General features: G+C 43.5%; 1 protein-coding gene across 3 annotated transcripts in view; it reads right to left on the bottom strand.

The window, feature by feature from the left end:
- The window catches only part of SLC25A26 (solute carrier family 25 member 26), a 96,779-nt gene that overhangs the window by 24,042 nt on the left and 58,682 nt on the right, over positions 1-14,055 (bottom strand). For 2 of the 3 annotated variants that reach the window (XR_004359007.1, XM_032698793.1), the window contains exons 6-7: positions 12,896-12,940; positions 1,525-1,594 (exon numbers count right to left, since the gene is read on the bottom strand). Coding sequence is in view for 2 of the 3 variants with exons in the window: in XM_032698793.1 (XP_032554684.1) it covers positions 1,525-1,594; positions 12,896-12,940 (115 nt within the window). In the remaining variant the exon portion in view is untranslated. The remainder of the gene's footprint in view (positions 1-1,524; positions 1,595-12,895; positions 12,941-14,055) is intronic. The other variant, XM_032698794.1, reaches the window with a different exon arrangement.

Here is a 14,055-nt window from a genome sequence, read left to right on the forward strand (position 1 = left end):
AGGCCTTGGGTAAATCAGATAACCTTTCCAGCTCTCTGAACATGCCTGAACACAGTTTTTGTATCAATCTGACTGTAAAGAAATCAACAGAGGTAAATTAATGATCCCCATCACACCTGCAGACCTACAGATTGCATTTTAAACATTTTTAGTCTGATAGCTTGATTTGTTTCAAAACAAAAATGAACGACCTGCTTTAATCGCTCTGGTTTTGTTTGCACTGATTGATGAAGTCAGTTTGTAGAATCCAGCAGCGGGATTTTAAGCAGAATAAAATTCCCTTCCCATCACATAAACAGAGAAATTACAGCTGGACAAGACCACGAGAGGTCATCTAAAATATTCCCTCTGCCCCAAAATGGAATCAGTTCTACCTAAACCATTCCCTCACTGCTCACACACCCAACCTACTAAACTGTGCAGCTACAGACACAGTCCCTTCCCTCAGCTGCGCAGCTTCAGTGCCCTTCAAAACGAAGCTTCAGTCTCTGCAGGAATTCTGCTGCTATTAATACTTCATTTCCCATAACACAACTTATTTTTAAGAAGTTACATACGATGTAATGGCTCTGAATTTAAGTTATCAAAGAACAAGCATTGCTTTTGATAATCTCTATTTCTAGAAATGCTATAATTTCTCTTTAAACAGGATTTATTTTTTCCACATATTCTGTTACTGGTTTGGAATCTCGAAATGTGTTTTAGCTCCATGGGGAAAAGCTCTGGCTATCCATCTCTTAACTACTAATCTGTTTTTTCTATTAAGACAGTTGAGTCTCTCCTCCCTCAAACTTGTCAGCTATACTGATGAGTCACTAATTGATTTTTTTCCTCTCCTTTTTTTTTTTTTTTTTTTTTTGGAAACAAGTACAGTAGGCTAAAATCAAGCAAGAAGACTACTGAAGAATTCAATTAACTTCTGGCTCGTTTGGTAATAAATAGTGCAGTATTGTACTCTGCCACTCTTTATTCTTGTTCTAGTGTCTGGAGATTGCCCAGATGTTGTGTCCTCTGGGCTTTTTTGCTGTGGAAGGCTTTTGCCTCCGGGCTGAGCAGTGCTCTCCTCTGCTCTCCTGCCTCCAGTTAATCTACATGGCTGTCAGAGCTGTCACATGAATGGTGAATCATGGCCTCTCACTGCAATCACTTCAGCCCCTGGGGAAGTGCTGGGAGCGGACAGCTGCACAAACCCCCCCACCCAAGCAAAGTTTCTCCTGGATGAGGATTTTCCAGATCAACTTTGAAATAATCACAAAGCCTGACTGACAGGCCCCTGGTTTTTAAATAACTGAAATTTGTCAAAAACAAATTGGTTGTCTTTCAAACAGACACCCTGGCTGAGTCTTTTTTTTTTAATTCTTCTCTTTCCTTTGCTGACTTTCCTATTTCCAAACAACAACTGGTCCGTTTTCTTCTAAACAAACTTGAATTACAAAGGAATGTTGTTCTGCTATACTTAATAGATTTGCACATTTTTCCCTTTCTTCTTTAGTCTTTCCCAGTATAACATATAATCCTTTGCACCTGCAAAAGCTCCACAGACTGCTGACTGCCAAGAATCCACCACGTGACCCTGCTTCCATGACCAGAGATCCTGTGTTTAAAGAGAAAGGAAAATAAAAAGTTATTAAATGTTTGAATCTATCTGATCCCCATGTGAGTTAACTCCGAGGATGGGAACTTAAGTGAAAAGCTATTTTTGTGGCATTTTTCAGTGATGTAATAAGTGATTTTTCCCAAGGAACTTGTGTACTTGAACGAGCAGATGGAGTGAGAGAGATGTCTGGAACTGAGGGCTTGAAGCAAATTGCTTTCAGGGAATTCATATGTATGTATTTAAGCCTGTGGCCATGCAACTTTGCAAATATTTTGTGAATTTATTTTCTTTTTGGCAGATAAAACAACGCAAAGCAAAACACTGAGCGGGGTGGGGGGGAGAGGCATGCAAGAACCAGCATCAGCTCAGCTCAGCTCAGATGTACCAAGGCTCCTACTTAAAATGAATAGTTCCCAGAACCACAAGATCTAAGTCCTGTTTGCTCCCCTACCTTTCCTAAACCAACCCTTCCCATCACTGTCCCCCAAAAACCCCATCGTTCAGGAATTACTCTTAGCACTCCCCTTATATCCCAAAGCAGGCGTGTCTCTGTTTCTCACTTGGCATCATTAGGGACCACGTACCCTCCTCTCCTCGGCTCCCACCCACCCTGCTGCCAGCCCTCAGCTCACAGCAGCATTTCAACATGCACCTTTGAAAGCACCAACAGGAACAGTGCCTCCTAAAAACCTCTCAGGAGTCACCTCAGCCCGTCTGATGAGCCCGAGTGGTGCCAGCAGCAAAGGCCAGCTGGGATGGTTGTACTATGGCAGCCATGGTCACTGTGTTCTCTCCTCCTCCACTCTGCTCCATCCCCCCATCCCCATCTCCTAAAACACTTAACGCTGGAAGCTCTCTGGAGGAGAGGTTTCTGGTTTATGATGTGAGGATCAGCGCTGAGCAAAACGGGATGGGATCCATGGCCCTTCTGAGGCCTACCACAGAGAAATCAGGAATTTTATTTTATAGCTGAGGCCTTCCCCTTCTTTTTAAAGTCATATTACTTCTATGCTATAAAATTTTCTTAAAAGCAATTGGTAGCTGTGCTAGGCTGAGATATTGCTCTGGGGCTCCTGGTCTTCAGTACAGCAACTTTCCACTGGAGCAGGAGAACTCTTCCCTTGTTTGCTGACTCTTCATTTAATACACTGTCCTCGTGACTCGCTTATTCCAACTTGGCTGGTGGTTATATTTCAGTTGAATGTTTTAAAAATCAAACTGTTCAAGCAACAATGGCCAGCCACAATGTTGTTTGGTACCCTGCCACAGCTAAATAGCTGCAGCTCTGCTGTACGAAAGCACTAAAGGGATTCCAGCCTCTTTAATGCTAGCCATTCTTTTCCTGGTGTTTTTAGTATGGGATGCTATTCTGCCGTCACCCACAGCAGAAACTCATTTTCATCTCATAAATAAATAAATAGGGATTCATAATTCTTCAAAACCATAATATGCTTTTCTGGAATAACTTACAGTCTTCTGGACACAGAGTTTTCTCACAGCTCAGTCCTGCTGGATGAAGGACACAGTGCTCCTTAAGACAAACAGCACTACCTTCCAAAGTGTCTGGGTGTTGTAACAACATAAATCCCACCCTCAACACCCCTTTCCAAAACACTTCAGGTGCTTAAAAAAACCTCAAATTGAAAATCAGGGTTTAGAAACTTAAATGCTGGAACCACTTGATAAAAAACAGAATTACTGTATTTTTTCATTAAACGTTCTCCAAAGGTCTGTACCTCTACAGCTAAATCCAAGAACTTACAGCAGCTACTTCTGCCATGAAAAAAAAGCACTGTGGAAGAGCTGCTGGAGGACTAAGAGAAAAATCAGCCCATTAATACAGACATTCATGGGTCTGCCAGAAGCCCAGCCTATTCTCAATCATGATGGGGTTTTATGTTAATGTCATTGTCCAAAGAAGAAGGAAAAGGTCATTCTTATTTCTTGGCATGTAGCTCTGAAATCTAGTTTCTGATAAAGCCTGGCTTCCCAGTGCAGCTCTGCACAAAGACCCTTTGCCAAGCAAGGCACACGGTGATGAATTCCCATCCATTATGCCTGCAAATTGACAACAGGTATTTGCAACAATCACGCAATATGGAAAATGGTTTAAAAGGGTGGAGCCAGGAACAGTTCAATTAAATTAGGGAAAAGGAGAATAGAGGCTGGAGAACAGGAAGAAAATTCCCCAAGAGTGAGGTCTACTGAACCGCAGAGCCAGTCTCCCCAGGGAGGAGAGGAAAGCCCTCTCCTTTGAGTCATTTAAAAATAGATTGGAGAAGGCACTCAAGATTGTACTGTGGGGAATAATCCTGCGTTGGCAAGGGCAGGATGAGATGACTTCATGCATTTCTTTCCATCTCCAGTTTCAGTGATTCACCCAGAGCTCCAAACCTGAACACGCAGAAGAGCAAGAGAGAAGCAGGGCACGAGGACATCACCCCGGAGGAAGCCAAGAGGAACAAGTGTCACAGGGCCAAGAGGACCAGCAGGACTCTGGTCCAAATTCTTTCTAACCACACAATGCTACGGGCCAAGATGACGTGCTGAAGGTCACACATGCTTCCTCTCATAGCCCATGGGCCAGCTAATTGACAGGGCTTTGTGGTAAGTTGGGATTGTAAGTTCTTTCAAAACACTTGCCTTTGTGCTGCACTGAGCAGGTTTTACCACCATTAAGACAGGGCAAAGCACAGAAGCTATTACAGACTTGTGGATTACTGTAAAATCAGGGCCTTGTTCCTGGAAAGAAATTCAGGATCCATATACAGATATCCCAAAAATACAGACTTTTAACAGAATTGGCTGGTTATTTGCAGTGATATATGGCCTAGATCACACTCTGCCATCCTAGATGCTGCACAGATTCAGAAGAGCCTTCCACTCGGGGGGAAAACAGCGAGAGCTCAGGTCAGGCAGAGGATGGCTCAGAGGCAGGCTCAGAGCCCATGGGCCACGGCTCAGCAGCTCCAAAAAGGGCAGAAGTGGCCACATAATGCCTGCAGAGGCCCTGCAATGACACCACTCTCCTTACACGTGCTCTTGCAATATGAAACACAGCCCGGGAATTACAAGCCACACAACTGCAACAGTTGGCTCAGCCTGGGTTCCCCACCACCATCACCAAAAGGCTCCTACCTGCTCACACTGTGCTCCTCCTGCAGAAGGCTGCAGGGGATAACCTGACTTTTCCAGGGCAATACCCATTCCCACTAGTATTCACAGCCTAGGAAAGCAGAACGACAAGGAGCACATTACATGAAAGCAGCCGCCATGCCAAGCCTGTGTCATGTGTATTCTATTAAGCTGAAGGCTGAATAGAAGACTTTGTTTTCCACTTCAAAGGACCCCATCCCAATCTCTCGCTCTTCCCTTATGAATAACAAATTGGAAATAAATCTTCTGGCTGAAGCACATGGAAACTCGTACAGTTGGGGCCCTCTGCAGCTTCCCAGCTCAATCACATGCTAATTTTTTTTGTAAACACTTTTATGTGATATATATGTAAATCTCACTGTGCTTTGCTGCACCATGTAAAGCAATACAGCGGGTGTGGCCTCAGGGGATGGGACACAGCAGGAAGCCTGAATGTAGATTTCCAATTATTCACAGGGATAATGTTCACAGAGAAGGGTCATATTTTATATGTGGGCAGAGCCTTACTTTTCTTCCTAGTGATCCCATTTCACACTGTTCTATAGGCCAATGTCCTCTAATTCTCACCACAAATGTTATTTAGCTCTTTTGATACTGAGAACACGAGGACACCCCATTTTGTTGGGCAGAAGGAGCACTGGAAATGTCACTCTTAGGATATACCAAAGGCCTTCCAATCTGAAAACAAGCAAAAAAGGAAAATATTACTGCTGTCTTTAAATACAGGAGGGGAAGTATATGGTGCCCACAAATGTGAACTCCTCATGTGCTGTGGACACGTGGCCTCCAGATGGCCAATAACCTTTGACTAGTGCACACAACTGCTTACTTGTGTGTGCCTGCCACCTTTGCCATACATTTATGGTAGAAGTTAGGAGCAGAAATCAGCTGTCAGCTTTGTGCTCCCAACGCAGCCAGGTCTTGGTCTATATTCAGGACATCTAAGCAATGGTAATCCAGAGGAAAATGCAATACTCACACCTCTCAAACCCGATGACCAGCCCAACGCCCCAAGTGCTGCAGGAAGCACCACAGAGAATGAGACATCTCTGCCTTGGTCTTGATATTCTTCAGGCACTAAGAGGCAAGCAGACCTCATGGCACGCACTAAACTTGAGGCCTGCAGCTGAGTAAATATTACAGTTCACTCCAGTGATAAGCATCTCTAGTATTTCTACATATCCCTCTGTTCAAGACAGTGTTCAACTTCACGAGAACAGGGGGGAGAAAAATCTGTACAAACTAATCACATGGATCTGTGTGCACGTGCAGTCCTGCAAGCTGAGGGAAGAAAAGCAGTTTTCAAGTTTGCCTTTGTTACCAGAGATTTTACTTGCAACGTGGCATTCTGCATGGCTGACCCTCACAGATGCATGGCACGTTAGCTACAGGAGAAGCAAAAAACTCATAAGCTGACTGCAGTTTCTATACATAAAGTCAAACATGGAGCACAGAGCCAAACGTCCTCCCCAATGAATTTTTATGTGCATATGTGCAGCATATGTGCAAGTACATGTGTACATTATCTTGCAGGAAACATGCAAGCCCAAACATGGGAAAAATTCAATGATCTAAGTTCACTGTTGACATAAATGTTGAGACTCCATTTGCACTAATGGAGTTGTGCTCACTTATGCCAGCACTGATTTTGGTCCTAGAATTAAACCCACCCAAATCCTAGATAAATTGAAAGAGAACAAAAGTTGGCCTACATGCAAGAGCATATTTTTCATGTTAAAAGCATTTCATTCCCCTCTTCTGCCCATATAATGCTGCATTGATGTCTGTGACCCATTTGGATGTAAATCAAAATGGATGTGCTAAAAGCCTGGTTAAAGAAAATGTCTTCCAAACAGTGTTCCCATGGCAAGGCAGAACAGCCACACTCCGTTTCCATGGCACGAAGGGCCATGTGTGTGTCTGGGGAGGAAAACACTTCTGAAAAATCACTTCAAAGTTGGGACAGTTTTCCTCGAGCATCTGCACTGCTACTACCTGCTAATAAATCTGTGCTTCATAGGCTTGTGTGAATAATTTACATGGAAGAACTACATGAGCCTTTTAAGGTTCTTCATCAAGAAGCGAGCGCCCAAATCAAATGGTGAGCCCCTCGCACTGACTACTTCGATACTCTACCAAACATCTCCAGACGTCATTGGCAAGCTCAGCAACTTCTAGAGAACCACTTGTGGCCTAGGCACGACCAAGAGTGTCACAATCTGGCTCTGTATCTATTGACTGTTTTCCTCTGGCCGTCTCAAATGCTGCACTGATGACCCAAGACCATCTGAGTCTCCCAAACGTGCCTGCAGTGCCGTGAGTGAGGGTTGCATTTGTTTCCTTCTCTTTGGTGCAGATGGTGTGCAGCATTCCTTCGACTGCGCCTCAAGACTGCGTGAATGACACTTATTGTGCCACTAATAAAGAGAGGGCTGTTTGCTGAACAGCTGTTGGGTACATTGTTCCTTTGTGAGAAAAATGCAGCCGTTATGCTAATGGCATGCACACGCTGCACGTTACATCACGCCTCCAAACGCCCTGTGGAAATATGTTTTCCTGATACAGCACCTAAGCAAATGGCAGACACATTAGGGTTATTTAACCATTAGGACTTAATCCCTAAATCAGCCCAACCCTTACTCAAAGAGGGAGCAAGGTATGGTAGAACACTTACCACACTGCCTGCAAGGAAATGGGTTTAAAGCTGGGCCTGGGTTTCATTTACTCCTGACTTATATGCAGCTGAGCACAGAGAAAAGAAATACTAGACTGCTTCTCCAGGAAAAAAGGAAAAGGGACACCTACCCATACAGCAGGGAAAGAGCCATTTAAGGCCCAGTTTGGCTACATTCCTCTATTTTCTACTTGCCCTCTTAAACAGCAACAGATCTGACTGTAAATTTTAGGAGGGAAATAGCATATGGTTTATTGTTTCAATGGTGGAGTTATAAACACGTATATTACTGCTGAGAACCCCAGCTGCCTGGGCAGAAGTATTCTGTAAGCTTTTCATTCTTATTAACTTTAAAAATCAAGTGCAATGAGCTCCAAGAAAGATTAGAGTCTTCACTCTCCACAGAAAGCTATCTAGCAGTCTTTGCACAGCAAGATTCAAGATATGTCTCAAAATATATCTGCACTGACCACTAAGAGCGAGGCTGAGCCCACCCTCAAACTGGTTTGTCCACACCCTGTACTGCCTACCCCAGGTCCCAGAAGTTGAGCTCTCTGAAGGTGGGAACCAAGAGAACCAAGCAAAGAAATTCATGTATCAATGCCCTCAGGTAGACCTATGGTTCAGTTCATCAGCAGATTTCCCCTCAATATAAGTGCCTTGTGCCTGGGGTGACAAATGAACCTGAACAGAAAACAGGGGAGCTAAATCCAACCCCAAACCTGCTCTCCATGGCGTGGGCAGAAACCAGTTTAGAACCAAACCAAGGAACTTCTGTTCTGACCCAACCAATTTTCAGATCCTGCTCAGCCTCACAGGGGAACAGCTGGACTCTCCCCATTCTCTTTACTACAATGGCCCACTTATTTCACAGGGTAGAAAAGTGCCCATGTGCACTCACCCTCCTCTCCAGAAGCCACCAAAGCATTCCTTTCTCTCTGCTTGTTCAGCATCTTACAGTGCAGCAACCCACAAGGGAGACCTGCCCACGTATCTCAGCTCCCTGTCTCTAGCTATTGCCTCTGAAGTCCAACCAAATATCTCTTTTTGTAAAACACCTGTTAATTTGTGAGACCTATAGATTTGAGAAAATTATCTTATTGCTAAAGCCAGTGAAAAAAACTTGTGGGATCACTAGAGGTGCAGAAAGTCTAAGAGCTTTAAGTTTTGCTCAGCAACGAGACAAAGAGAGAAATCCTGGCCCCACTGAGTGCCAGAAGAGCCAGACCTCACCTTGAGCATGGTTAGTTCAAGATTTTTATCTTTCTTAGCAGTTCCTGGGCCAGTGGAGCAGCACAGCCTGTGCCAGCCCTCCCAGAGAGGATGGGTGTGCAGGGGCAGGACTGGCTGACCCTGATGTTACACAGTTTTAGGAACATCCAAGTGTCTTGTCTTAGAATCAGGCATGTCTAATGAAAAAGACAAATGGTTCCCAGGATAGTAGGTTTGTTTTCCTTAAAAAAACCCCACCAACTAAACAAACAAAAACCCCCTTGTTTTTCAAGCCTACTCATTTGAGACCTATGTCCTCCAGTCCTGCCTGTTCCTTCCCTCCTCACCGGCTACCAAAGCCTTTTCTCCAGACATACAATACATTAGGTCTATAAAGAGACCATTCTCCACGTACAGCTGCATTTGAGTAACTCTCAGAGGCTGGCTCTGAAGCGCAGCCAACATGCAGAAATACAAAACCCAAGAGGACTGAGTCTTGTTTCACCTGAGACAGGTTTATCTTACACACAGCACTGTTCTTTGAAGGAGCTGACTACTTCCAGTGAGCCATAAGAAACAGGCATTTTTGACAAGATGTTTCTGAACTAACCAGGGGCTCTTGATTTTCTGCACCCCTGATGCCCTGCATTTCTGTAATACCTCCACAGCAGAAATTATTTTTTTTTCTCAGTTAGGTCTAAAAGAGAAGAATTATAGATTAAAACACGAAGTAAATGATAAATCACCTCTGTGCTGCTGGTAGGAACTCAGATATGATGATTACAAGTGCCGAATAAAATGCCTGACCAAAACAAAACAGAAAGAAGGGATGGGCTCCACAGTGCTGTAGTCATCTGAGCAGAGATTACACAGCCCTGGCAGCAGGGTGAAAGCAAGAGCTGCACTAGACTCTGTGTAACCCACAATAATTTCATGCCAAATACACAGCCCACCATGTGAAATTCCCACAATGAAGAACATACATATAGTATTTCCAAAGCAAGTTACAGAGGCACCCTGGAAATTCCAGGGCAGTGTACAAGGGGACTGTATCTTAAAACATTATTCCAAAACCTGAACTAATATGGGAGGCACTGTGCTTGGCTGGCATTTGGGAAGCACACTACATCTATGCTCTGTTGCCTTTCTTCATGGCCAGCTGGTTTTGAGATGGGATCAAAAGCATTAGCCCCACATAAAAGAACCTAAACCTGATCAAACTGTCACAGTGGTATTCAACCATGGTGTTCCTCTGAAGGCTGGTGTAGCAGAAAGTGAATGAGATTTGAAACACCCCTTCTTTCCCTGAACTCTGGGAAAAATTCAGAATTGTTTTAGCTGTAAGGCTTGGGCTAAAAGGACAGAGAAGCACTACACTAGCTCACCCCAGCAGAAAATTACAATGTCTGTCCTGAAATCTCATACACTATAGCAGCTTCCTTCTCCCTTTTGGTTTGGTTAAATTACATCAATAATTTATACCTCAAATAAAATATAGAAAAATGGAGAATTAGGAAGAGAAAGGACATTAAGCACACATTATAGCAGTGGATCTACCTACACCCAAAAATAAAAGGGGAGTTATTTTGGTTTTTTTTAATTAAAAGCACCATAATTTCTTTACTGTTGTTTCTTGAGTCATTGTGAACTAAAAAAGGAGTCTATTAACTAAATTCTATGTTCACCCAAATCACTGGCAGTAAGACTTGTATTTGAAGCAGTATCTGTTTCTTGCTAATTACTGCAATACCCCCTTTGCCAGCACCCACAGCAAACGTAACCTTATAGCTCAGTGATCTATACAATGCTCTCTCTTCTTCTAACTTAGTTTAGTGCATGATACGCAAGTTTACTCTCACACAGGACAGCTGGCCCACATTCACAGACAGGAGAAAACTGTGCATGTAAATTACATGGCTAAAGCATGCTGGAAGCATAAGGAATAACTAGAGCAGCTTGGAGCAACGTAGATAGAGAAAATGGGATATAGAAACACCCAATTTGCTACCTATGACAAGCCTTTATTAGGCTTCTTTCAACTTAACACCCTCCTGCTGATTGCAGCCAGCACATATCTGAAAGAAAAGGAAACTGTTCTCTTCCATGTGCCTCACTAACTGTCCTTTCATAGTGGAAAGATATTTTTCCTCATTTTTATGGTGATTAGCTTGTTCAGGGAATTGTGAGACTGAATCTATCTTCCATCAGCTTATGCAACTTTGTACTAGTGGTTTTAAAAATGACACAGCCACAGCACTTGTTCTGTTCTGATCTGTGAGATGGCCCACACGCATCATTCACAACTGCTCCTGCAGTTACTTTCTCAAGTAATCCCATTAATACAGTGCAGAATGGTCCCTCAGGCATCATCTCAATGACTCTTTTCTGTTCAGGCTTCGTGCCATTTTTCTCTCATCCTTTGCATTCCTAGTCCTTCATAATTACTGTCTCTTCACGCTCCCTTCATGCACCCGTGAGAAGCCTTTCCCTGAGCCACACTCTCATTGATGCTGCTGGCCACATCCAGCCTGTTGATGGGACCATAATGGTTTTTGTCATTTGACAATTTTTTTAAGAGCTTCATTCAGATAAACAACACGTATTCTGCTTTCACTGCCTGGCTTTGACCATGACAAACCCTGAGCTCTCTCCCTCTGCTGAGCCAAAGTGTCTGGAGCATGCCAGACTGATTTTTGCAGTTTTCTACTCTTGGTTCCCCAGTAGAAGAATACATTGCAACAGGTTTGTGGAACAAACTGACACGGTTTTGTTTCTCTTCAGATCTGCACTGACCTCTTTAGATTAAACATGATGCCTCATCATAAGTGACTCACTTCTGTAGCTGGCTAAATTCAAACTGTCTTCTTTAAAGCCTGTAATGTAAACAATACATTTTATTGTCACAGCTACGTGGATATTAATTAAAACAACTTTACTTTCTGAAACCAGCTACACAATGGTGCTGGTTTATGTGGTTTTGGCAAGAACACTGCACTTTTTCTCTTCAAGCTCCGCCACCTCTTGCTCCCAAACATGGCTGCTGCACTAACTATGAGCAGGTCGAGCCAGTGTAGCTGCTGAAGAGTTTACAGAAGGCCATTCCTAGACACTGGCAGGGAAACAGATTCCTAATAAGGCAGTTCAAGCTTCCCTGTGCAGTGGGATGATACCCAGACACCACAGCAAGCCGAGTTCACAAAGTACCTACAGAATCCTCTGCGAAACACAGCTCAGTTCTGTGAAGGCTCTTGATGTATTCCACACTCCTCCTGCCTGTGGACTCATCTTTATACTGGACTCCCTGAAGCCTCTACATGCAGACATTCACATTGTGGGCTTGTTCCCCCCCCCCCCCAAGCTAGAGACACACAGGGAGAGGAAAAACTATTGTCCCAACACAACATACCAGTACCCAAGTTTGGGTCTCAGTGCCGAGCTTGCTCTGAAGTCCAGCACCCTTAACAAGAAGAAAGTTTCTCTCCCCAGCTCCCCTCTTATAATATTATATTTTGCTGCAATGCTTTTAATGACCTGCAATAATTCTCTGTGCTTCCAACCCAGGATCTCAAAAGCACCTGAAAAAACCTTTTCTTCATCTTCTGTGGTGAGTTCAAGGAAAAAGAGAGGGAAGGAGAAATTCCATGTCTTCAAATCCCACCTCTGCTCAAAAATCTAGACCCTGACTCTGACCATGATAAACAAAGCAACCAGCTGGTTGGAGAATAGCACATCATTCCAAACAACTGCACTATTAAAACATCATCCAATGACACCTTCTTTAAATGACCTTTAAGTAACTATAGGCAGTCAACCAAAATAGCTTTTCAGCAATACTCTGAGAATCTCTCCATGTCTACAAAACCCCATCTCAAACAGCTTTCTCTGTATCATTCCCAATTTCCTCTTACTTTAAAGAGCAAAACACTAAAAAAATGAAAATCAAAAAAAAAGTAAATAAATCACACAACACAAGACAGTGGCCACTCTTTTTAAGCAGTAAAAAAAGTTAGAGCCGAAGATAAAATTTCTGGCACGTTGGGAGTAAAATTTAGCCTGCATGCCACAGATCAGTGGTTAGATATTCCCTGCTCTGTTTCAGATATTCAGGCAAATGATCTTCACATGCACAGGTAGGTTGGCACATACTTACTGATTCTTGGAAATGACCATAATAGCAATAATCAAATTAGAGAAGTTACCATGGAAAGCCTTTGCAAACTGTGTAACTTATATTTCCATCACTAAAGAGGACTTACCTTTAATGACTCCCAGAGGGGAAACTGTACCAGAGAGAAAGGAATCTGGAGAGGTGGGAAAAGAAAAAAAAAAAAAAGCAACAACATAATGTTACACAAGCAAATTGGGTTGGCATGTTCCTCAACCGGCTAAATTAGGAACAGTTATTGTTCCCCCAGTGAACTGCAGCTTATTACACTTACAAATCTTTACGGACACTTTATGTACGCTGCCATTAAATGACTGGTTTCACTAAAGCAGTTTTACTTTGTTTATCACATTCCCTGCTGAGAGGTTAATGTATTGTTACCAGGGTGGCCTAGAAGAGCAATAAGCAGTGTGATCTAGTGCAGGGACATTCTTGGTTTGACACTCAGCCAAGAAAGCCATAAGGATGGTTCAAGAAACACGTTCCCAAGGCCAGCAACACAGTTTGGCAAAAAAACATCGTCAGCAATGCACACTCTCACAAATGCTAAGCTGAAAACAGTTGTGCTCCAACCAGGGTTTTGCAGTTGGGCATCAGCTGCAGAAACTCCCCTGAATGTCTCCTGGTGATTTCCATTGAGCAAGCTCCCTTGAGAATTAAAAGCAGGTTGTGAAGAATTACCACAACCCAACTTAAAACCAAGGGAGAAACTTGGTGGTTCTCTTCTCATTGCCTGTAACATGAGGTTCTTCTGTGCACCAACAGCCCGTATCTCTGCCTAGGCTCATTCCTGCTGTCATGTGTCCCCATCAGTGCCTGTGCATTTCCAGGTCCTTTACAGATCTTGCCCTGATAAACACCTCATGATCCTCTTAACACATGGGGAAAAGAAGCAAATGTCTGTCAGCTCGGGGGGCTGTGTAGGGCTAACATGTAACTGAGTCAGTTTTCATCATGAATACAGTGATTCTTTGCAACAGGAGACATCACTTTACAAGGTTATGCCTTCTCTAATAGTTCCTTCCTCCTCAAAATTCTCCAGCAAATTCTTTCTCGTCCTTCACCGCTCTGAGATGTCCTGTCCCATACGTACCTCTGGTACCAACCCTGACTTTGCTACCTCCAGGCTGAGTAGCTATCTCCAGACATCTCAGAGAAAGGGGTCCCTAGGAAAACACTACCTTGTCCTAGAATTGCCCTTCAGCTGTATCTGCAGGTTTGCTTTGCCCCTTCCTAAAGCTTCTGCAGTCA

Source organism: Chiroxiphia lanceolata, chromosome 11 (genome assembly GCF_009829145.1).
Source record: "Chiroxiphia lanceolata isolate bChiLan1 chromosome 11, bChiLan1.pri, whole genome shotgun sequence".
Lineage (NCBI taxonomy): Eukaryota > Metazoa > Chordata > Aves > Passeriformes > Pipridae > Chiroxiphia > Chiroxiphia lanceolata.